We start from the raw sequence: 25,354 nt of genomic DNA, 5'->3' as shown, positions 1-25,354 counted from the left end.
CATACATCATAGATCCTATATGTGAAGCCAGTCGTTTGACCGCGAGGAGAAACCGCGGTTTTATGCTCCGTCGGCGGGTTTTGTTAATTGGAAAAGTTAACCGGAAAAAATTGCATAAGAGTTGAGGCCACTGCGAGCTAGACCCGGTGGATGTGCCGAAAATAGAGAAGAGGAAGAGGAAGAGAGCTTCCAGAGTTTTGCGAATATTGAAAACGTCAAGCCTTTGAAACGATGGCAGCTGGCCACGACAGACGCAAATCTCGTGTGTGTTTCCGTTTGACGTTTCAATGTTATATATACGTTATTGATTTTTTTTATGCTACAGTTCACCTCATTTTTTTCAATGTCGGTTCGGAGGAGAGAAAGCTCAGGAAAAAATTTTTTTAAATATTCTTGTTATATTAGTATCGGTAAATTTCTGCGTTTGATGCTTTGCTTTGTACGGTTATGTAAGTTTCGTTTTGGGTAAATCATTTTAGAGTATTAACTGTCTAAACTAATGGAAATCTTTCGTAGAAATTTCAAAACACATAGAGAAATTTTATAACTACAAAAATGATTCAATTGATGGGAAAAATGAAAGAAATTGATGAAATTTACACAAAAATTCTTTTATCAAAACTACGATCGAAAAATATAGATGAATCTAAATGAATATATCAAAAATATTGTTATCAAACTAACCAGAAATGTTTGAAAAATGACGAGTAATTATTTCTATTCAATTAATTTCAATGATTGCTGATATATAACCGGATGAGGTTGAAGAATAAAACGTGTAAAGCTAACGTAATTTTCAAAAGTTAGTTTTTTTTCCTTATCAAACAATAAATTAATTGTTTTTTTAAATGCGGCAATTAATATTGAACATCTGGAGCTTACTTAGCAATCCCAGTGTACTCACAATCACATGCAAAAAATCGTACAAGGGCAGAATAAACGAGTAGTAAATGAAAGCTCAATCCTATCAGGATATTTATTCAATACGAACAAAAAAAGGTTTCGCGTGATCAAATAAGACGTATAAGCATGTCTGTGCGTAATTTAGAGTTCTTAAGACGCAGTAGGTGGGTAAGAACCACCTGGTGCGCAAGACACCTTAGTCCTTAGTCCAGGGATTCTGTTATTATTTTCCTTCAAGGAGTATCACACGTGGACGGTCAATAAAATTTTAGATCACGCGCCATCGCGTGATCAACTATCTTCCTTTATGTTCTTTCTATTAAAACTGGTACTGGTACTCGAATTTTTGGAATACTCAGCCTCAGTGTATTCAAGACCATTATTTTCAATTTATGCTCGGTCAATTGCCAGATCGGCAAACTTCCTAAGACGCCCCGTGGGTCGCCGCTGGACCGCTGCTACCCTTACTAATGTCTTATTCTTTTTCGGCTGATTAATTTCTGTGACGCAATTTTTGTATTTATTAAATTAGTAGTTGAGAATTGAATTTTTTCACCACCATAGATGACTTCAAATGCCTTTATCACGCCTGATATGATTTTACATAATCAAATATGATTTTTCGATCGAAATAGTTCTAAAAACCTCCGACAGGTGGCGCATTGTTATTTTATTTTCTCCCTAGAAGAGAGTTAATTTTGAGGAATTAAGTTATAAAATAAAAGTATTTTCTATAAAAATTTCATGAGTTTTTTATAAAATTTTTACTCAAAATCAATTACATAAACCTCTAAAAATGTCAATACCCAAATTAACACTTAAAATCCATTAATTTATAGTATAAATTACACTTTGTAATAGGAATAATCAAATACACAATATATAAACCTTAACATTGTAAAACCATTGTAAACAATTGAAATATCAATAAAGAGAATATTTAAATAGAAAACAGTTTTCTATAAATATATAAAAAAATAATAACTAGAATAAAATTATAATTTTTATGGTCATATGTCTTGATATGGCCATATATAACCAGATTAACTTATATCAGGCTATTTTAAAAGATTTTTTCACACAACTATTGAGAATAGGTTAAAATATCGAATAATGGAGATGTTTAAAGATGTTATTGAAGAGTCGGAGAGCAGGATGGCTTAGGCCTCATCAGCGATGAACAACGGTATAATAAAAAAGTGTATTATTTATCCTTATTTAAAAAACTGGTTATTTTAGAAAGGGAATGTAGAATGTAAAATATAGAATATAGAATACAGAATGTAAGGCGAGTCTTGGAAAATGTATGCGCACACGGCCAGATTCACAAGGAGGGCTGTAAATCCAGCCTTAGGCTAAAACAGAGTTCTATATTCCATCGAAAATTTCACCCTATACCGTACCACACACACCCGGTCCGTCGCCCCTCTGATGTCATGTTCTCTTCAACACTCTCTCTATGTATGTACATATCTATATAACTACACAACTACAAACTAAAGTACATGCGCAGACATATAAACCAGTGACCCACGAATCAACATATTGATATTGTTTGACGAACTAAAATTGCTCATCGTGGTTACACTTTGCAGTGCAATTAGAATCCAAAAAACATAATCATAGTGATAGTGAAGAAGATAATGAGGAGAGGAATTAATTGAATTGGATAACTCACCAGATATTTAGAGTCAACGCCTACGCAGGCAATTCCGAAGCTCGAATCGAAAATACGTACGAGAGGTCCATCATAATGATAACCATAATATTAAACGCAGAGTAAATATACGGTCTGGATGTTGATGTGTGTACCACGGCATATGGGCGCTGGGTCTATGGTATATGGAATATGGTATATAGCGCCCTGCTATACGGAACGCTCTACGATATGTATATGATACGTTCACGCATATACTTGCCACAAATTAAACTCACGCACAAACCCCCGGGCGATTGCGTCAACTAATGAATGAGAAAAAGAGAGAAGAGAAAATTAAACTAAACGATAAAACTTTTTGAGATCGCTTTCAATTCCAGATCGGCTTATTGTTCTTGGATAATAATTTTTGGATTTTTTGGGCACAGATAAGATAGTATTTATTTGGAAGAATTTTGATTTTGAAATTTTATGTTGCAGTAGAAAAAAAAATTGTTGTTAAGAAAATTTTCTTGACATAATTTTAAAAAAAGACACTGCAGAATTTTTAGACTTGTTTTGGTACTGTTAGATTTTATTGAAAAAAATTTTTTCAAGTTTTGAAGTTTTAATTATATCGTATAAATTTTAAAAAATGTCAAAAAAAGGTTTTTTTTTAAAGGGAAATAATATTTTTAAAAATATTATATATTGATTATTGTCACAAAAAAAGTAAAAAAAAAAAAAACGTTGGAATCAATAAATGCAGCAAGTTGTAAAAAGTTTTCTGGAAAAAAACAAACAACAAAAAAAAGTAAAAGTTGCAAGTAAATCCAAGAATCAGCCATAACAAAAATAACTTTTTAGACAGGTTATATCGTTATTGGTGGTGAGTTCGGAGCATGTTTGCACGATGGGTGTTCTCTTTTATACTGAAATACAAGTCTCGAACCAATGTTCTATCACGAATTAACCCGGCGTGCGTTATACGGCATTAACCAAAACCAAAAATATGACTAAAAAAAAGAACTCGGGCTTAACTAAAATATAAATAATCGAATGTAGATACGTAGCCTTCAAATTATGTTGCTTTATCACGCATATCCGATTCTAAAATACAATAATTTATCCTATTTATATATATTTATTATTTACGCTGTGATTTATCCTCAGTATCAAGAATCAAGACTTAAATTGACTATAAAAAATTCAATTGAATGGTAAAATAAAAAATCGCCACCACCGAACTCCTCAAAATGATCGAAGATGAGAATAAGGCCAGGGTAAATAACAGAGACGTGATATGTTTTATTATGTTTTGAAAGGTGGATTCGCCACGCGCTTGAGTCAACAGTTCGCTATTAAATACCCAACAACCAGAAAGGATTCCCAGTCTCAATGTTTTGTCAAGAATTTGATTGTTCGTCATTCTAAAGGGATTTTACTTTCACCGTGTTTCTTCTTCACGATGGATCCAATCCCAATACTGATCGATCACCCACCGACGGATCGATCTAATACCTGCTCATGCGTTAAATCATGAGAACTGGATTTATAAAAAAGGTTATATCAATAGTGTACTATTGTAATTGATATAGAATGTTAAAAAAAATTCTTGTTGCCAATAAAACAGGACAAGTAATGTTTACAATTCGTTACTCGCTCGATTGGAACAAATTGGTGGCTATTTTACGGCGTGTACATTCTATGATTTTTTAGTACACTGGTATGGTATATTGAACGATACAATGAGCGTTAACGGTGATAAACATGTAGAAAAACTAGCTACCCGTAACTTTATCAATTAATAATAATTTTGTTATCTGATATTAATTTTGAAAGAAATTTTTTTACATCAATAAAATGTAAATTTTAGTTCTTTAGAAGTTTTCAAAAAGGATATGTTTAACTACCTTTTGTCAAATGACTTCTAGATTGATTAATATTTCTAAGTTTATGTGCAATGTTATGTTATTTTTTTTAGCTACACTGATAAAAAATTTAACTTGATTCAAGAGCAAGAATCTTGAACCAAGAACACTATTTTGAAGAAAATGAATTTCTTGAGCCAAGAAGAAAAGTTCTTGAGTCAAGAGGAAAAATTCTTGAGTCGAGAAAATTTTCTTGGTTTAAGAATTTTTTTTCTTGCTTCAAGAAATTCATTTTCTTCAAAATGATGTTCTTGGTTCAAGATTTTTGCTCTTGAGCCAAGTTAAATTTTTTATCAGTGTAGTTATTTACAAGATGTTAATTAACTTTTATTCCAAATAAGAAATGGACTTATTTGAAACTCATTACAATTTAATCATAAATCATTACCAAATATACTTTTATAAATTTATAATATTGTTAAGCATAAGACATTTTTATATCACTTTATAGTCTTTTGTTTGTTATATTCTTACACATGTTAATTTCATGTATCATTTATATTATTTTGTAAATTTACAGTTCCACAAGAATTATTTGTTTTCCATACCTTGCCATTTGGTCTGTGCCTTGGCATTTATTACTAATGAATAAATAAATAAATAAATAAATAAAAAGAATGTTTATTTTTGAATTTCAAATAAAAAATATTCGTTATAAAATTTTATATGAAAACATTTTTACAATAAAAAAAACTTTTTGATAAAAAAAAAATTCAATCGAAAATCACCGATGTAAGATTAAAAAAAATTAACGTCAGATAACTTAAATTCTTAGAATAACTTGGATCCGCATATTCCACAATCCACCTACGCCTTATCTCGATTGGATGGCTTAACTTATGATCCTGGAACATGTGGATGTGTGGGTGAGAATGTTTGAGGTTTAAGTTGGTACACAAGTAAGCCAATAGATAAACACCTGCATGGACAGATTACACCAACTGGTTCGGCGATCTCTCACATAGCTCAATGCAATTTAACTAGTAATTTCAAAGTAACATCGGCTTAACTTCTCAGATAATGATGTAGTAGGTAAATTGCATCACGAGCAAGTTACCGAGTTATTGGTATTGGCTATCGTAACCTCGTACCTTACACCTTACACCTTGTACCTCGTATGTACCTAGGCGATATTTAAACATACCCACACTGATTTAGTTTATTACCATCTGATTAATACTTTGCTTGCATTGATTTATTTTATCCAAAAGATTTAGTGTTTAAATTTCCCGCTTCAGAGTACAGGAGTGGGGGGAAAGGGCGGCCTTTTTCGTTGACTACTATCCACTTGGAGTTTTTAAAACTCGATAACTTTTCAAAAAATGACAATATTAAAAAAATTTTAAGTCTATTCAGCAGCAGAAAAGTGAATTTAGAAAACTTTACCAATGATTTTAAAATTGGTCGTAGGTCAAAATTTGAGTAAATAGCGCGCAAAACTTTCAAACCTTAGAATTCGTGGATAGTAAATAAAAAATCTGCATCGATAATCAGATTTACGAGAGCTGGAGGATTTTAACAGCGACTAACATTTAAAATTAAAACCCATAAACCAGTCACGAGCGAAAGGCGTGGTGCCGTACTTTCTATCCTTCGGATCGGCTGACCTCTCAATATTTATTTCTAAGTAAGCGATGCATCTAAGCTTTAAGATCAGCCGATTTGATTTTTACAAACTGGGAAAATAACTGGTGGCGCTGTCCGCAACTCATCACTGATCATAATCGTAAATCGGGATATGCGTTATTTTCGATGCATGTAATGATTAAATTATTGTAATGTCCGGTAATAAATATGCGGGTAATTGAAAATTTCAAAATTTTTTTATGCATCTTCATCTGCATCTACATCTTCAATCTACAATCTAGTCACATACTTGGATATCGGATATCACACATGTGTAAAGGAAGAGGGTTTAATACGAGGCATTCCAAGTTAAAGGGAATCGATCGGTCATGCGCAGAACTCGTATCGTGTATGAACGTAACCAAGAGGATGATAACAGTCTAGCATATGTGTGAGTGTGTGAGTGTTGGAGGACTAAACTCTCGACTGAGTGCGGGTCTGGTGGCGGGGGTGTGGTATAAGGCATAAGATGGACCTGGGGGCGCGGGGTCGGGAGCGATATCGTTTGCGCCGGCTCGGTACTCGCTGATAGTGATAGTGAGTGTGTACGCGAGCCAGATACGTACACGGACTTCTGGGAGGGTGGTGGTTCCAGAATGTCGTCATGTGACTGGAGGCGGTACCACACCCCCGGCGGCGGGTGTCTCTCGCCTGAAGCACAGTGCGACGTCGCGACGCGCCACGTGCGGTCCACTTTGGCCCATACAATACCAAAATCACTTCCTTCCTTCCTTCCTTCCTTCCGCGAATACTCCCGCCGTCGCAATCGCAATCACCACCAACGCCGACGCCGAACTTACACTACCACCAAAACTACTCTACTGTATTAGTACCTAGTGCTGTACTACTGCACTCGCTGACCATCGCTGCATACTTCTGCATACGGGAATTCCTCGTGATAAAACTATTCTTTAATTCGATATTGTTATTATTATCATTATTATTATAATTATTATTATTGTTATTGTCAGCATGGACTAGTGGGTTGTTAGTTGTTAATAAGGTGGAATTTTGTTTTTGTTTTGTTGTTGGTTTTTACTGTTAGCGAGTTCAGTGATTTTTATATCTCGTGATTTAAAAAATAAATTTTTTTTTTTTAATGAATTTTTTTTTGCAAATGCACTGTGATTTTTTTAAGGGTAAGTTATAATGATTAATTATTTTTAAAAAGTTTTTTTATATCTTTATTAGGAAAAAAATTACAGCGGTTTTTATTTTAAAACCCGACGGTCCGTGGTTCGAATCCTGAGAGGTTTTTAGAGTATAAATAATGAATAAAAATTTTTTTTTTAATTTAAATCAAATTGTTAATTAATTATTTTAATTTTGTAAAAAATAAATAAAATTAACCAGTTGGAATTTTTGAAAAAAAAAATTTTTTTTAAGACTATAAAATTGTAGTTTAAAAAAAAAGTGAAAAATGTAAACACAAGTGTTACGGTACACTGGTAGAAGGATTTGTTTATAGTTAAAAATATTTGTTAATATTTAACAAATCATTTATTAGAGACCATTTTTTAGTCCTTAAAAAATATTTCTTAGTATTTAAAAAGATTTATCAATATTTAATAAATGAATATTAGATTTATTAAATACAAACAAATCATTTTAAATACTAAGAAATATTTGTTTAATACTAAAAAGTGGTCTCTAATAAATGATTTGTTAACTATTAACAAATCTTTTTTAATACAAATAAATCCTTCTATCAGTGTAAATACAAACATGAAAACAGCTTTCACCTGTATGTGTTACCAGTTATATTAACATAAAATAAAAGTAATAATAATAATAATTATTTCAGTAAAAAAACAAAATAAAATGGACGGAAAAAAAAATACAACCGCGATGTTTTATGTACCGGTTGCGTGCGTTAAAGTTTTAACAATTAAAAGTCAGAGTTGTCGCACCTCTGGGAGCCGTATTTAACTTAGCTTAACTAAATTTTGTTGACGAAATGCCCCCGAGAGTCGAAGACTTTGCGTATAAATTAAAACCCTTATCCCTTTTTAAACTTTTCCGTCTTTTAAACTATTTCAAAATCCAACATTATGATGTAAGTTCGCCAAATTGATAAAACATTGGACTAATCAGATGAATAAATATCTCTGTTGCAGGTTCAGTATAATAATTAAATAGAATGCCGGTTTTAAATCTCCCTGGCACGTGAATTTGTGAATTAGTGATATTATCAGCTGAATAAATCTGCACACATCGACATTTGTTAATTAAAACCCCATTTTAATTCCGGTTCATCAGCTGAGGAACATCTCTGGTCAACAGTCATCAATCCAACATGTCTTACCTCGCTCTGGATTCAAACACTTGGCAGGTGAGTAATTTAATAATTTAATTATTATTTATTGATAAATATTTATAGCAGAGTTAAATATGAGAACAAGTTTATTGAGTGAATCTTTGTTGAGTTAACCTAATAGTTAAGGGAGTTGTTTTATCCATAACTATAGAGCGAGATTATTCGGTTATAGGGTAATAGAACCACCCGTTCGCTACTTCTACGTCTACTAGAACAACATCTAGAGTAGCTTACATAAGTGGCATAGAGGTTACAGCGATTATTGCTTTTCTGATGGCGGTAAGGTATTGAAAGCTCGCATCACTGACGTCGACGGCGTCGTTAACGTTAAATGGATCAACTCACCCATGAATATATATAATCCCAAGTTATGGGTTTAGAGATGCTAGCTTATATTATCCACTATATATGCATACTATATACTATTTATACTGTACGTATATCGTCATGTTAGTGTTAGTGTTAGAAAATACTATGGGTTATCTCGTACCACGGTTCTTGTTATTATTTATATTTATGTTTATGTTTCGTTAATGGATCAATATATGACGGTATAGACACATGAATATTTATGTGTTAATGCATCGAAACTAGGCCATGGGAAAGCAGTTTTTGAGTTATATGTTATAATAATTATTAGTTTGGACGGAAATTATTTTTATCATTTTTGGAAATTTGGGTTAGGTGTCAAATTTGGTAAAATGAAAGTTTTTTTTTGGAAAAATTAGGAATAAGTTACTTTATTTTGATTTGGAAAATTTGAGAAGTAATATTTTGTAAAATTAAAGCGCGAAGATATTTTATTTTCGAAAAAGATAATAAATGAATTTGGCTGAAATTAAACTAGAAGTTTAAAGACTTTAATTAGATATTAAATTTGCTAAAATTAGATTTTTATTTTAGAGAAATTAGATGTTTTTTTTTTTGGTTTGGAATTATTTTTATAAAATTGTAGAAATATTAAACCGATTGACAATTGAAGATATTTGATTTTTGATAAGAGGAATCACAAAAAAATTTGGCTAAAATAGAACTTGAAATTTTGACCACGTAAAATTTGAATTAGGTGTTAAATTTGATTAAATTAATTTATTTGTAAAATTAAAAATTCAAAAAAATTATTCTTTTCATTTTAAAAATTTTTACTAATTAACGATTGGAAGTATTTAATTTTTTATTTGAAGAATAATGAATAAATGTTGAACAAAATTTGAATTAAATTACTCAGGAAAAATAATTTGTAAGATTTTTGATAAAAGTTTAGCCCAAATTAGAACTTTTAATCAAGTGGTATATTAAAAACAGTTATTTATTTAATCAACAAACAAAGCTACAATAAGTTGAATAACCCCTTTGTTTTTCCTAGCCTTTATATACACTCCAAAAAGTATTAATTTCGATAATGTTAACCCTTGTTATTTCAAGCAAAGACATGCCCGACACGCGACCAATACTTTATTGGAAAATGTGCAAATATCTGTCCCCTTGTCTTCTCTCTTGACTTGCTCGCTGAAAAAACACGTGTGTGAGTAAGGTGCTCGCAACTTGAAGGGAAGGACTAACGTGAGCCCGATAAATCTCGAGTAGTGTCTGAGGGTCCAAATCCAACAAAGAAAATTTAAAGTCAAAACGCTTCCCGGTCCATCAGCTTAAAAAATTCAATAGCTCTCTATTACTATATATATCTGATCCTCCATCCTTTCAACTCGAAATAGACAATTCAATTCGCAACTTTGTTTCCCTTGTCCTGATTTTATAACACACATTACGTATTTCCTCAACTAAATTTCGGACTCAACATTATGTAAATCCTTCAAAATTTATAACTTGTAACTTTTATTCCGAATTGTTAACTAAAATTATACTTTAAAAAATTTGCAGAGTTGAGTTTTAATTGTTTTAATTTCTCCAGAGTGGAATTTATTCTAAAAAGGATTTTATTTATATTATTAATAAAAAGATTGTCCTTGTTTGATAAGATTGCCATATTAAAGCAAATTTTTAAGGGAGTTGGGAAAGAACGGATAGGGGAAAGGGGGGACCTACTCAGTGGGAATTTTTCCGTAATTGAAAAAATAATCAGACAGCCCAGACTGGGAATCGAACCCAGATCTCTCGGTTACGCGCCAAGGGCTCTACCAGTTAAGCTATCCGAGACAAAGACATTTTTATGAAAATAAAAAAATTATTTTTTGTTTAAAAATTACAAAACGCATATTTAGAAATTTAAAAAATTAAAACAATTTTATTCTTTAATTTGATAAAAAAAATTAAATTTTCTTATTTAAAAAAAAAATTGCATCAATATATTTTTTTTTAATTTCTACAAATTAAATTTTTTTATAAATTCTCTTCATAATAATTTATTTGTTAAAAAAAAATGTTCATAATTTATAACTTTTTACTTTTAAAGTTAAAATTTATTAATAAAGCTTAAAAACAAAAAATCATAAAAATTTTCTTCAATGTTAAAAAATTCAAATTGTTTTTAAATCTTTAAAATCCAATTATTAACTTAGAAAAAAAAAATCAAAAGTTTATCAAATAAAAGATGAAAGATAAAAGATGGAGATAATCTTAAAAATGAAATGGTGTTTAAAGCGCAAAAGCAACAATTTATAATAGACCTTTAATAGGTGATTCATGCGTAGCCGAGAATAGAGTATTTTGCATGGGCTACGACATTAGAAAAGAAAGGGGGAACAGTTGGTGGCAACATCAAAAACCAACCGCACTTCAAAGTTCCCGGGTTAACATCTTTCTCTTTCTTGCTTTCTTCCTTTTCGGTGGCTGTGGAATCGAACTGTGCAGTAGTAAAGGACAGAAGGGGCCAAAGGGGTGGAATGATTCGGGTGATGAGCCAAGAAGGGTGAATGTAAAATAAATGATACCTGAATTAGTGTAATCGCGTGATGGTTTGCTAGGGAAATACTCTCCGTGAATTCGTCAACGGTTGGCCAGATCCTTAACTCCGAAAGTTGAGCGAGCTAAACGTAATGCTAGGGGAGGACAAATTGCGTTTATATTTAATTATGGTTTGAAATAACTATCGTCATAAGTATTGACATCAATCGTGCTTTTAAATTATTTTTTCATCTATATTGTAATTTTTTTTTTTTTTTTTTTCAAGATCAGAATGAATTTCGGGATTGGTATGAATTATTTATTCAAGCGAGGCTGATTTCAAGTGATAGAAATTTTATAGCCGAGTTTTACATTGTGAATGTGTGCTGTTGAATTATAATAGCGCTGTTGTTTAACCGAGATGACAATGGGAGGTTTGCTGGTCCATTCCCGGCTGATGCAGCAGCTAAATGTGGAGAACGGTCTAGCTCTATTCACCTTCACCCACTCGATACAATGATACAATGGACGAGAAGGTACTTTGTCCAGGAGTGTTCGCGTACATTCTTCAATTATTCACCAGACAAATTCTGTTTGGTGTCCGTGCTTCTGTCGCTCTATAAAGCCCTTGATTCATTGCTTTTTTAATACTTCGCCCGCTTTTTTTATCCATTTTTTATATCACTGGAAAATACTTCAGTTTATCGTAGAACTATTACAGTTTTTTTTTAGGGTTGAAATTTTCTGAATTAATAATTTTGAGTTTTTTTTTTGTTTCTTCAGTTTTCGCACACTGATAGAAGGATTTGTTGATATTTAATAAGCTTTATTAACTGTTAATTAATGATTTTTTAACATCATAGGATTTAATAAATATTTATTAACAGTTAATAAATTATTTATTAAATTTTAATAAAAATTTGTTAACAGTTAACAAATATTTATTTAAAATAGAAAGTAAAAATAGCAATTTTTTGATACTTTTTATAACCCTATAGCTGGAATACACAGAAAAAACAGGTTTTTTTGAGTCAAGAAAATATTTATCTTCTTAATTATTTTCTTGAGGGAAAAAAAAATTTTTTTTTTGACAAGAAATTTCAATTATTCCAACTAAATTAATTCTCTTGCTTTAAGAAATACGTATCTTGATCCGAGAAAATTTATTTAAGTCAAGAAAATCTTGTTGTTTAGAGAAAATTCAGCCGCTTGCTCCAAAAAATTTAGTTTTTGATAGAAGTAAATTTTCTTGTCTTGAGAAAATTTCTCTCTTACTCCAAAAAATTAAATATAAAGATAGAAGTAAATTTTCATTAATATTTTTATTAATTAACATGTCAAATGGGAAGATCAAATAATATTGAATCATTTTTTTTCATTCAATATGTATAATTGCACGCTAAAATAATATAAAATGGGTATCAAATATTCAAGAGAAAAATTTTCTCAAGATAAGAAAATTTTTTTCTTTGCTGAAGTAGGTGGCGCTGCTTCCCTAAAGTATCAAGAAATCTTGATCAAATATAGAAATTTATTGTACCAAGTATTTATGATAATTTGAATTAAGAAATAATGACTTCCACCAAGAATAGAATTTCAAGAAAAATTTTCACTTCGACCAACACAACTTCGGTCTTCCTTGAGGCACCCGAAAATTTTTTTGAGCCAAGAATTTTGTTCTCCAGCCAAGAAATTTTTTTTTCTGTGTACACGATAATAATTAAATTCACTAAATAAGTTAACGTTTTTAATATTTAAAAATATAAAAGATAATTATGAGCTGTGATAGAATTTGCTATTTTACAATAAACGTTATTATAATGCAATATAATTAATGCTAATCTATATATATATAAGCGAAATACCACTCACTCATCACGAGATCTCCGAAACTATTCGCCCGATTGACTTGAAATTTAGCATAGTTACTCCATTCGTGATGTAGACGCTCACTAAGAACGGATTTTACGCAATTCCTAGCCAAAATGAATTTTTCGTCTACCATCACATATGCCCTCCCCTCCCCTCCCTCTCATTCTTCTCCTCCCCTCCCGTGCCCTATAATCTTTCCCCTTCCCTATATCTCTCTCTTTTTTTGGGAGCGAAATATCATTTTGACCCTCTAATCTAAGAAACCATCAGTGGCACCCGTAAATTATCGAACTCAACCCCCCTACAACCACCCACGCTAATCAACCGTTGCCATGGTTACCATTGTCATGGTTATCGTTGCCATGGTTACCGTTGCTATGGTTACCGTTGCCGTGGTTACCGTTGCCATGGTTACCGTTACCATGGTTGCCGTTACCATGGTTACCGTTATCATGGTTACCGTTGCTATAATAACTGTCAAAATGATTGATTTTAAATTTTATCGATTGACTGTTGGGACAGTAGGAATTCATAATCATACGTTTTTAAGAAAGAATAGCTAAATCATTAATAACTGAAATAACTTATATGTATTGGAATAATCATGAAGGATGAACTCGATTATATCATAACACAGATAAATTAAACATAAATATTATCAAGTTGATATTGTTAAATGATTATACTGATTTTAATGATTAAAATTAAAATGGTAAATTGTGTCTGATGCGTCTTCTCTAAAATTTTACAACGATATCGTTAAATTATTATAAAAACGGTCGATTTAAGATAATTTCTAATAAAATGAGTAATAATAAATATATTTTTAATACCACTTAATTTGTTATGAATTTATTAATAACTAGCTGATACCCGCCCGCTTCGATAGGAATACAATAAATTTTTATGGTGTAACCTAGATGAAAAATATAAACAAAATGGTTAATTTCAAAAAGATAATGAATATAAATTTTGAATTAGAGAAAAGTGATTGTTTGTGATGACCGGTGTTAGCGAGTATTAAATATATGAGAAAAGTATTTTATTATTAACATTTTTAAAATTAAAAAATTATTGACATTTTTAAAATTAAATAATACTATGAAGCGGAAAAGAATAGGAGTTACGGATAATTATTACGTGAATCGTTCCAACATTCACGTAACAGAATAATTGGAGGAGGAAGAGATTGAGAAAGAAATAGGAAGGACCTTCTTAATAAGAGTTTACAGAATATGCGAGAGAAAATTCAGATAGCTCGGACAGGGATTCGAACCCAGAACCTTCCGGTGACATGTCGGCTACTCTACCATTTGACCTATCCGGTCTAGACTAAATGTTTAGGATAACATTATTATAATGGGAACGCATCTCACTACACAGTACGTCATGGTTGATGCGGAAATCTGTCTAATGACAGATTTACTGACTAACTGACCCATTGATTGATTGATTATTAATAATAAAATACTTTTCTCATATATTTAATACTCGCTAACACCGGTTATCATAAACAATCACTTTTCTCTAATTCAAAATTTATATTAATTATCTTTTTGAAATTAATCATTTTGTTTATATTTTTCATCTAGGTTACAACATAAAATTTTATTGTATGCCCAGCGAAGCGGGTGGGTATCAGCTAATAATTTATAAAGATGATTTTTATTTATAAGCAATCGTCATATCATATGACATTGCAAGCGAAACAAATTCACTCAACAAAATATTTATTAACTGTTAATAAATATTTGTTAACTATTAATAAATACTTATTAACTATTAATAAATGTACTTTCCTCCCAAATAAATATTTATTAAATATTAAAAAATGTTGATTAAAATTTAATAAATTAAATAATTGTCTTCAAATAAATTAAATAATTAATAAATCCTTCGATCAGTGCACAGTTTGCTGAGCAAAGTCTTTAATTTTCGTGATTTAAAAATTTTTTTGTCATTATTAAGCCTAAAAAATAATAAAAAAACAAAGTACTAACAGGTGAAAAAAATGTTATTACAACCTGAAAGACCTAAGGACTAATTCTGACAGTTGTAATTTCGTAATAAACGATCTCTGGTCCCTTATTTTTTTATTTACGCCGGCAAATTAATCTAGTTTGTCATGACGTGGGCGGGTGAGCATCAAAGTGCCGCTAATGAGAAAAAGCGAACCTGGACTCGTTATTTGTCAATGAAATAAAGTCCGTGACGCTGGTGACGAATTTATAAATATTAATCAACGCTTGTAATTACTAATAGCAATATAAACAATTGGAATTATCGCTTATAAATAAGTAATATTAATATTTATAATGACTGTCGGGTGTGGGGTGTTGTCAGAGATGTTCCTTCGGAGTTTAACGACGTGCAATCGCTATCTAAGGATGATACGTGATGTCCAGGTGAAAACACCCGAGGGACTTACTTGTAAGTTGTAAGTGGTTCTTCTATATAATGTATAGTATATACATATATATATATATATATATATATATATATATATATATATATATGTATGGGCGCTATATACTCGCCACTCAGTTTAGTGATAACTACACCACGGATAAGATAGGATGTAAACGGTTGACAAGCCAGACAGACACTCTAGGTACTGTATATCCAACTACATTTACAACTACCAACAAGAACAGCGACCGGGCGAGGCGAGTCTATTTCATGGTTAATTTCCCAAATTCGTTTTCATCACCGGCAGTGACGTCCATGGACCGCTACGTTATAGTTTCAGTTTAACCCGGCTCTTATCCTTACTTGTTTTATCTAGAGCTTCGCAAGACCCAAGGGTAGTTTTTTTATTCCAACAATCTTTGTTCTGTAGGTTAATATTTAATGATGTAATTTGATGTATGATGTAAGAGCTTTTGTGTAAATTTACGACTTGTGTGTGTAAGCACACATTTTTTAAGTGTTACATTGTTACATTTTTTTTTACTCTAGACTTCTTTTTAAATTGTAAAAAATTCAATTTTTTTTTCAATTATAATTCTTAAAAATTTAATTAACTGAATCGATAAAAATTGTTTTTATTATTCCAATAGATGTTCAAATAATTAAAATAACTACACAGAAAAAAGGTTCACTTGAGCCAAGAAAATATTTTTCTTCCTGATTATTTTCTTGAGAAAAAAATATTTTTTTTTGATACAAGAAATTTCACTTATTCCAACAAAATTAATTCTCTTGCTTTAAGAAATACGTATCTAGATCCAAGAAAATTTATTTAAGTCAAGAAAATTTTGTTGTTTTGAGAAAATTCAGCCTCTTGTTCCAAAAAATTTAGTTCTTGATAGAAGTAAATTTTCTTGTCTTGAGAAAATTTCTCTCTTGCTCCAAAAAATTAAATATAAAGATAGAAGTAAATTTTCATTAATATTTTTATTGATTAATATGTCAAATGGGAAAATCAAATAATATTGAATCATTTTTTTTCATTCAACATGTATAATTGCACGCTAAAATAATATAAAATAGGTATCAAATATTCAAGAGAAAAATTTTCTCAAGGTGAGAAAATTTTTTCTCAGCTGAAATAGATGGCACTGCTTCCGTAAAGTATCTAAAAATCTTGATCAAATATAAAAATTTATTGTATCAAGTATTTATGATAATTTGAATTAAGAAAAAATTACTTCCACCAAAAATAGAACTTCAAGAAAAATTTTTACTTCGGCCGAATAATTTTGGTCTTCCTTCAGGCAGCCGAAAATTTTCTTGAGCCAAGAATCTAGTTCTCCAGTCAAGAAATTTTTCTTTCTGTGTAGACTTCTTTTAAAATTTTTTAAAGTTATAATTCTTAAAATTTAATTAACTGAATTTATTAAATTAATCGTTATTATTATAAAAGGTATTCAAATAATTAAAATAACTTAAAAAATTTCAATAACTATTTTTTAAAACTTTAATTAACAAGATTCATTGAATTATTTTTTTTTTTTTTGATTAAAAATAAATGTTTAGTTGAAAAAAAGCTCGATAAAAACAATTTATGTTACTTAGTCAAAATTAAAAATTTTAAGCACGAGGTTCAGTGTTCGACTCTAATTTAAGTCAAGCTAAAAATTTTTCTTGTATATTGATAAATTTTTACTTCAATGATAAAATAATTTAGCCTGTTCCTGAAATTTCAATGTGATAATTAAAAATTTTCGATTAATAATTTGTTTAAACTAATCTAAGGTCAGAATGAAGACAAATAATTAAGTAAAAATGGTTATTATAAATGGTTTTTCGATATTGGTTGGCATCTCGGATGAGTCGAGCTCGCGATGGTACAGACACGGCGGACGTGGGTTACCGCGGTTCATTTGAATAAGTTAAGTTAAGGGTCTCCCATCCGGTGAGTGGTGCAAGATGCTCACGGGTCCATTACAGATGGGCAAAAGCGGCTAATTACCTGCCTGACGTGAGTTATAAACCCCTTCTACATTTCTCTTACGCAGACACATAACACATAGCACGCACACTCGTAAACACCCGGCGTCTTCCATCTTCCATCTCTTCTCTTTAAATAAAAAGGAGATCGAAATTTTTACAACCAAGCTTTTCAACGGCTGATTGCTTTGATCACATTCCTATCTTCATACCACAAGACCACCGACTATTTTTGTTTTTGTTTATTACAACAGCCCAATTTTAATCTTCACTCGACGTTGAATTAAAAAATAGTTTTTTTAAATTTCACATGAATAGCGTTCGTAAGAGGATTATTGATTTTATGTTCAACTGAAAGTGTGATTTGAATTTTGATTACCAAAACTATAACGGGGAGATCGCGTAACAGGATAGTCCACGCTTTGCCGGGTTCACAAGGGCTCTTCAGTTGAACGGTTAGTCACTTAGAAAATTGAAGACTCTGTTTTTTAATTTACAAAAGTAAAAATATATTTTTTTTTTAATTTTAAATCAATTTTTTGATAATTTAATTATTTTCAAAAATCTTAAAAATAAAAAACTCAATTTTTTAAAAAACAAAATTTCCAAAAAAAAAACAAAATGAAAATTATTGATATTTTTTTTTAATTTTTTATTTTTTACAAAAATTATCAATAAATTTTTTTGATAACATTATTTTTTTCTCTTTAATTAAAATTATTGGAAAAAATTAAAAATATTTGTTTTTAATAATTGATTTTGGCAATTTAAATATTTTTAAAAATCTTAAAAATAAAAAAATTATTGATAGTTTTTATTTGAATTGTTCATTTTTTAGAAAAATTATCAATAATTTTTTTGATAAAATTATTATTTTTTTCTTTATAATTAAAAATTATTGGAAAAAATTAAAAATATTTATTTTTAATAATTGATTTTTCCGAAAAACTAATAAAAAATTTATTGATAAAAATTCAAAAAATTAAAAAACTGTCAACAAATAGCCAAACAAAATAAAAAATTTCCAGCTTCGCTTATCAGCAATCGCTAAATCGATACTCCGAACCACAAAAGATCGTGTATCAGGATCAGGACCAAAGAAAGAAAAAAACGTCAAAAGAAGAGGACACCCCGGTTGCAGAGTCCTGGTTTATAAACCTCTAGAGGCGTAGTCGTAGACGCTTTTCTAACATGATTACAATCTTCAGGATAATTTGATAATGATACAAGCTCAAATTTAAAAGGATAAAAACATGCTAATTCTTATTAGTCGCAACCCAAGATGACTATAATTATGATCCAGTAAAAAATCCCCATTAATATCATCATCCAAGCCGCCTACATCGTCGACTATCTTGTAACGTACATGTAGCATATATTATAATGGTCCTTCTAATATAATATATGATATGATATAATGTGCTGTGTTTTTTTGTCACGAGCGTAGTCACGGGCCACTAACATTATTAGGTTACAATATAATACTTGACGCCCAAAATATAAAATTATCTTCACTTTTTTGAGGACTAAAACTTTCAATCTAATCACTTTTGCTTTGTTATTAATTTCTACACGGAAAAAAATCTGTTAAATTTACAGTTTTAGTTCTGGTAAGACACAAGAGTGAAATTTACATTTTTAGAAATTAAGTTTCATAAATTTTCAACCTAAAAATTTTAATTATTTAATTAGAAAAATATAAATTTGGCATGTAGAAAATATTTTTAATTTACATATGGAAAAATTTTAAATTTACAAGAAAAATACAAATTTTAGTATAAATAAAAAAAAAAGTAAATTTATTGCGTGGCAAAAATGTTAAATTTACAAGGAGTAAAATGTAAATTTAACATTAAAAAATTTGTAAATTTTTCATTTAAAAAATGCATTGTACTTATTCACTGAAAAAAAAAAAAAAATTAACTTGATTCGAGAGAAAAATTCTTGAACCAAGAAAATAATTTTGAAGAGGGTAATTGTTTTGAATCAAGACAAAAAATTCTTGAATCAAATAAAATTTACTTAAACCAAGTGAAAATTTCTTAGTTTAAGAATTTTTTACTCAAATCAAGAAGATGAAGTTCTTCAAAATTATATAATTGATTCAAGAACATTTTTTTTTTTTGTGTTAAACTATATAAAATTACACAGAAAGAAAAATTTCTTGACTGAAAAACAAAATTCTTAGCTCAAGAAAATTTTCGGGTGCCTGAAGGAAGACCGAAGTTGTGTTGGCCGAAGTAAAAATTTTTCTTGAAATTCTATTTTTGATGGTAGTAATTATTTCTTAATTTAAATTATCATAAATACTTGATATAGTAAATTTTTATATTTGATCATGATTTTTAAATACTTTAGGGAAGCAGCGCCACTTACTTCAGCTGAGAAAAAAATTTTCTCACCTTGAGAAAATTTTTCTCTTGAATATTTGATACCCATTTTATATTATTTTAGCGTGCAATTATACATATTGAATGAAAAAAAAATGATGAAATATTATTTGATCTTCCCATTTGACATGTTAATCAATAAAAATATTAATGAAAATTTACTTCTATCTTTATATTTAATTTTTTGGAGCAAGAGAGAAATTTTCTCAAGACAAGAAAATTTACTTCTATCAAGAACTAAATTTTTTGGAGCAAGAGGCTGAATTTTCTCAAAACAACAAGATTTTCTTGAATTAAATAAATTTTTTGGATCAAGATACGTATTTTTCAAAGCAAGAGAATTAATTTTGTTGGAGTAAGTGAAGTTTCTTGTCAAAAAAAATTTTTTTTTCTCAAGAAAGTAATTAAGAAGAAAAATATTTTCTTGACTCAACTTTTTTTTCTGTGTATATGTGGCCAGAACTTTTATATAATTTTATCAAAAATTTCTTATCCTAGAGACATATTATTTTCACTGTAAATTCAACAATTTTTCTTTGTAAATATAAGATATTTAACAATGTAAATTTCACACAACTATTTCTGTAATTTCCACGTATATTTTTTTTGTGCGTAGTATTATTATTATACATAGTTGAGTTTAGCTTAGAATATCTCCACTCGTGGCTCCAATTAGTTCTGTACGTCAATCTATTCTTCGTCCATTACATTCGTCTGGTGAGATTGCTCGTTGTTGTGTTGGACGGTGGACCATCGAGGATGCAGGATATAGGATATAGGATGGCAACCCTCCAGTCTACAGTCTACAGTCCCGAGTCAGCTTCATTAAGAAACGGTAATGCGTTTTGTTTTTCTCATTCGGAGCACCACCTGTGTGCGTATATAGAATATATATATCTATAGTTTTATTGCTATATATTGTTAAGAGCCATAACATTGATGCGGCTCAAAAGAGAACAAATTAAATGAGAGCCAACGCGGTTTTAATAATCTCCGAGCGTCTTCTGAGATTTATTATTTTCGGGCCGTAAGTATAAATAAATTCATCCATTGCTCGACTAATTTTTTCATTGTTATTATAAAATTTATTTTTAACTTTTTTTTTTTAAATAATTTCAATGCAAAAATCAATTTTTTAAATTATTTATAATTTAAGATTAATTTTAAAGGAATGAAAAACGAAATTAAAAATTTAATATACAAGGTAATAAAAAGTAAATATAAAACTCATTAGCGTTAGCGTAGAAACCTTTAGTTGATTTATCGGGGATGTACCCTTGTAAAAAAAAACTCATGCAAAGTACAAGATCGATATATAAAATTTTTCGTTAATTCCTAATTTATTTAATTTCTTTTTTTATTGCCTTATTAAACAATCTTTTTATTCATCGGGTGAGCGTTGTTGTTTTATTCGAGTAGTATATAGGAACGGTGCTCGGTCTTCGGTCTGCCCGTTAAACGACTCGTTAATTGTATTTTTAGGGGCTCCTGCGAGCGACTCTTTCTAATTTACTGGCTAGTTCGTTTGGTTAACGGAGTCTGTAGCACATTCACAGACACCCTCGTTTAAATAAATAAAAAATAAAAATTAGATAACCACAGTAACTTGTTCAACTAATAATAATTTGTTTTTGTTATCTAGTATAAATTTTTAGCAGGTGTTTTTTTAACAAATTTTATTCAAAATTATCTATATTATTAAGAGAATAAGCAAAATTTTGTGGCTAGTGTATTTACAAGATAAATAGTATATTACACACCTAGGGAAGTAAAGTAAGAAATGTCTCAGATCACATGTTTGTTGACCTCGGCTTCGCCTCGGCCAACAATTACATGTGATCTGAGGCTTTCTTATTTACTTCCCGTGGAGTGTATACTATTTTTTTGTTCGACGAAGGCAGAAAGTGGCAACTTTGTTTAGTGCAGCGGGCCGAAAGTTGACGCTTCCTGCCCGTCGAGCAAAAAATGGGTTTTTATGATTAAATTGAGTATCGTTGGAATAGTCTTGACCTGGAGTTGTGCCTTTCTAAGTTTTCGTATAATTCTCACTAATAGTCAATTTATGATGATAAGTATTTGGGCTGCATTCGAAAAAGCTCTATCTCTAGATACATAATTAAGAAATGACCTTGTATCTTGTGAACTATTGACATTTTTAAAAATATAAGCTCATCTCGATGTTACACTCATTAAGACCTTTTATTTGAGTACCCACATCAATTTTTTATATATATTATATATTTATATATAAATATATTATATATATGTATATATGAAAAATATATCAAAAGTGCATGTGGGTACTCAAATGAAAGCTCTTAATGAGTGTAACATCGGGATGAGCTTATATCTTTAAAAACGTCAATAATTAAGAAATGGCCTTGTATCTTTTCAACTACTGACATTATGAAAGATATAAGCTCATCCTGACATACACTCATCGAGCCCTTTCATTTGAGTACCCACATCAATTTTTCATATATTTTATATATTTATGTATATGAATGTATGAAAAATATATCAAAATGCATGTGGGTACTCAAATGAAAGCTCTCGATGAGTGTAACATCGGGATAAGCTTATATATCTTTAAAAATATCAATAATTAAGAAATGACCTTGTATCTTGTGAACTATTGACATTTTTGAAGATATAAGCTCATCCTGATGTTACACTCATCGAGACCTTTCATTTGAGTACCCACATCATTTTTTCATATATTTTATATATTTATATATAAGTATATATGACAAATATATCAACAGTTTATGTAGGTACTCAAATGAAAGGTCTTGACGAGAGTAATGTCGGGATGAGCTTATATCTTTAAAAATGTCAATAGTTAAGAACGTACGGTGCAATTTAACAAAAGTCATTATTTAATAAAGCAAAATTTTATTTACTCATAGTGTACAAGTCACGGCAGTCACATAGTGACTGCAAGGTTGCTTGTTCGTATTAACAGAAAATATAAAAAATTTTTTATGATCATATACATAAATTTTTTCACTGATAATTTTTATAAAATTCTATATAAAATATTTTTGTATGAAAAAAATAAAAATTAAATTTTTATGACATTTTATATTAAAAAATAAACAAAAGTATATTTCTATAAAACTTTCAAATAATTTTATGTTAAAAATATTCTTTATAAAATTTTCAAAAAATAAATACTGATTAATTAAGTTCGTAAATTTAAAATATAAAGTGAAAAGAATAATGAAGAAAAGTAACGAAAATATTTATCCACATCAGTCATACTTAAAAAAGGCAGAAAGACTTGAGTAGTTGAAGCTCCGCGGGGATTCGCGACCCCCGCAGAGAACACACGACTCCCGTAGCCTCCGTTTTCACCTGACGACCCCAAGAGCACGATAGCGATCCTTCGGAGCCTCCAACAATATAATTACCCTTGGCTAATGCACCCTCCGATCGACATTAACACCCCGAGAAATAAGTTGCATGCATGTTCTAATTGCGACAGTCGAACTGGAGCTGGAGCTCGACGGGAGCTTACTCCCGAGACCTGTAATTAACCGGTAGCTTAAAACTCGCGAGTATAAACCACCAGCGTTTCAACAGACCGGCGTTTATTGGCCGCTTATATTGGTTATTTTTATTTTTATTTTTTGCAGACGACCGGGCCCGCCTCCGGCTGCATCGAGCTCCCGGCTAACCGGAAAACCAAACTTTAAGATTATTTCGTTCTATGTGTTTACTAATTTAATTCACCATTCGCGTGCCGCTTCTTTATCAGAGTTTTTCTTTATTTTTAATCCAGTCTTCGGTCATTCAGTTCTTATCTCCTATCACTCGTTTCTTAATTTCATTATTTTTTATTATATTACTTTGTTTAGCGCTCTCACGTTACCTCGCTGCAATACTTAATACTTTACTCGGGAGGATGTCAGTCCACGTGCTGGTCACGCGGCGATCCCGCATTATTCCTCCTACGGTTAAGTGTTATGTGTTGTACAGTCGAGGATATAATTAAGAGCTCAAATATTAAACGAACAATCACTTGCCATAAAAATATATAAGACTCTTCACTAATACTTTTTATTCAAACTCGAGAGTTCTGAGCAACAGTATCATCATTTTTATTTTTAATGCGACACGTGTCTGCTTTGCCTTTTTTTTCTTACCTAACATTTTTTTATAGTACGAATTTTTTTACACAATATAAATAAATTTTTTAGATAAGAAAAAAAATTATTTTTCACTTAAAAGGAAGTTTTTGTGTAGAATTTTTTTTTTTTTAATGTTATTTTAAAAATGCTTAAAATTTTTTAAAATTTATAGGAAATTAAATTTCCTACAAAAAAGATCTTGACCAAAATCGCTAACATAAATATTTCTCAACACAGGAAAAAAGGTTCACTTGATCCAAAAAAATATTTTTCTTCTTAGTTATTTTCTTGAGCGAAAAAAAATTTTTTTTGACACAAGAAATTTCACTTATTTCAACAAAATTAATTCTCTTGCTTTAAGAAATACGTATCTTAATCCAAGAAAATTTATTTAAGTCAAGAAAATCTTGTTGTTTTGAGAAAATTCAGCCTCTTGCTCCAAAAAATTTAGTTCTTGATAGAAGTAAATTTTCTTGTCTTGAGAAAATTTCTCTCTTGCTCCAAAAAATTAAATATAAAGATAGAAGTAAATTTTCATTAATATTTTTATTGATTAACATGTCAAATGGGAAGATCAAATAATATTTCATCATTTTTTTTCATTCAACATGTATAATTGCACGCTAAAATAATATAAAATGGGTATCAAATATTCAAGAGAAAAATTTTCTCAAGGTGAGAAAATTTTTTTCTCAGCTGAAGTAGGTGGCAATGCTTCCCTAAAGTATCTAAAAATCTTTATCAAATATAAGAATTTATTGTATTAAGTATTTATAATAATTTGAATTAAGAAAAAATGACTTCCACCAAGAATAGAATTTCAAGAAAAATTTTTACTTCGTCCAACACAACTTCGGCCTTTTTTCAGGCAGCCGAAAATTTTCTTGAGCCAGGAAATTTATTCTATAGTCAAGATATTTTTCTTTTTGTGAAGATATAGAGCGTTAACTTTTTCGTAATTTTAAAAACTCGATTCGATAATTTTTTAAAAATAAAATTAGTAAAAATTAAAACTTCTAATTAAATCAATGATAAATCTACTGATTGATCTTGCAAAATTATTAGGTCCAAAATAAAAAAATTTCCTGGAAACTAAATAAGTAAAAATTTCACTGATTTAATTAAAAAAGAAATTTTCTTCAATAATTTTCTTGGCTCAAAAAAATAATTTTTTTTCTTAGAAAAATTGCCAATAAAAATAAAGCAAAGTTTGTAATTTAAAGAATAATTATTGATTTAATTACCAAAAGTGTAGGGTAAGAAATGTAAGAGCTCCGGGGGACGTTGAGGAGTTGATTGAAACGTTGAGG

General features: G+C 29.9%; 1 protein-coding gene across 3 annotated transcripts in view; it reads left to right on the top strand.

Annotated features, from left to right (window-relative positions):
- The window catches only part of LOC123267630 (transcription factor AP-2-epsilon), a 160,815-nt gene that overhangs the window by 6,500 nt on the left and 128,961 nt on the right, over positions 1 to 25,354 (top strand). The window contains exons 1-2 of one of the 3 annotated variants that reach the window (XM_044732353.1): positions 6,697 to 7,235; positions 8,214 to 8,428. Coding sequence is in view for 1 of the 3 variants with exons in the window: in XM_044732357.1 (XP_044588292.1) it covers positions 8,393 to 8,428 (36 nt within the window). In the remaining 2 variants the exon portion in view is untranslated. Of the gene's footprint in view, positions 1 to 6,696; positions 7,236 to 8,213; positions 8,429 to 25,354 lie in introns of those variants that run through there. The other 2 variants (XM_044732357.1, XM_044732354.1) reach the window with 2 other exon arrangements.

The sequence above is a fragment of the Cotesia glomerata genome, linkage group LG6 (assembly GCF_020080835.1).
Source record: "Cotesia glomerata isolate CgM1 linkage group LG6, MPM_Cglom_v2.3, whole genome shotgun sequence".
NCBI lineage: Eukaryota > Metazoa > Arthropoda > Insecta > Hymenoptera > Braconidae > Cotesia > Cotesia glomerata.
Note: the sequence above shows the minus strand (reverse complement) of the source record. Positions and strands in the feature narration are given on the sequence as shown.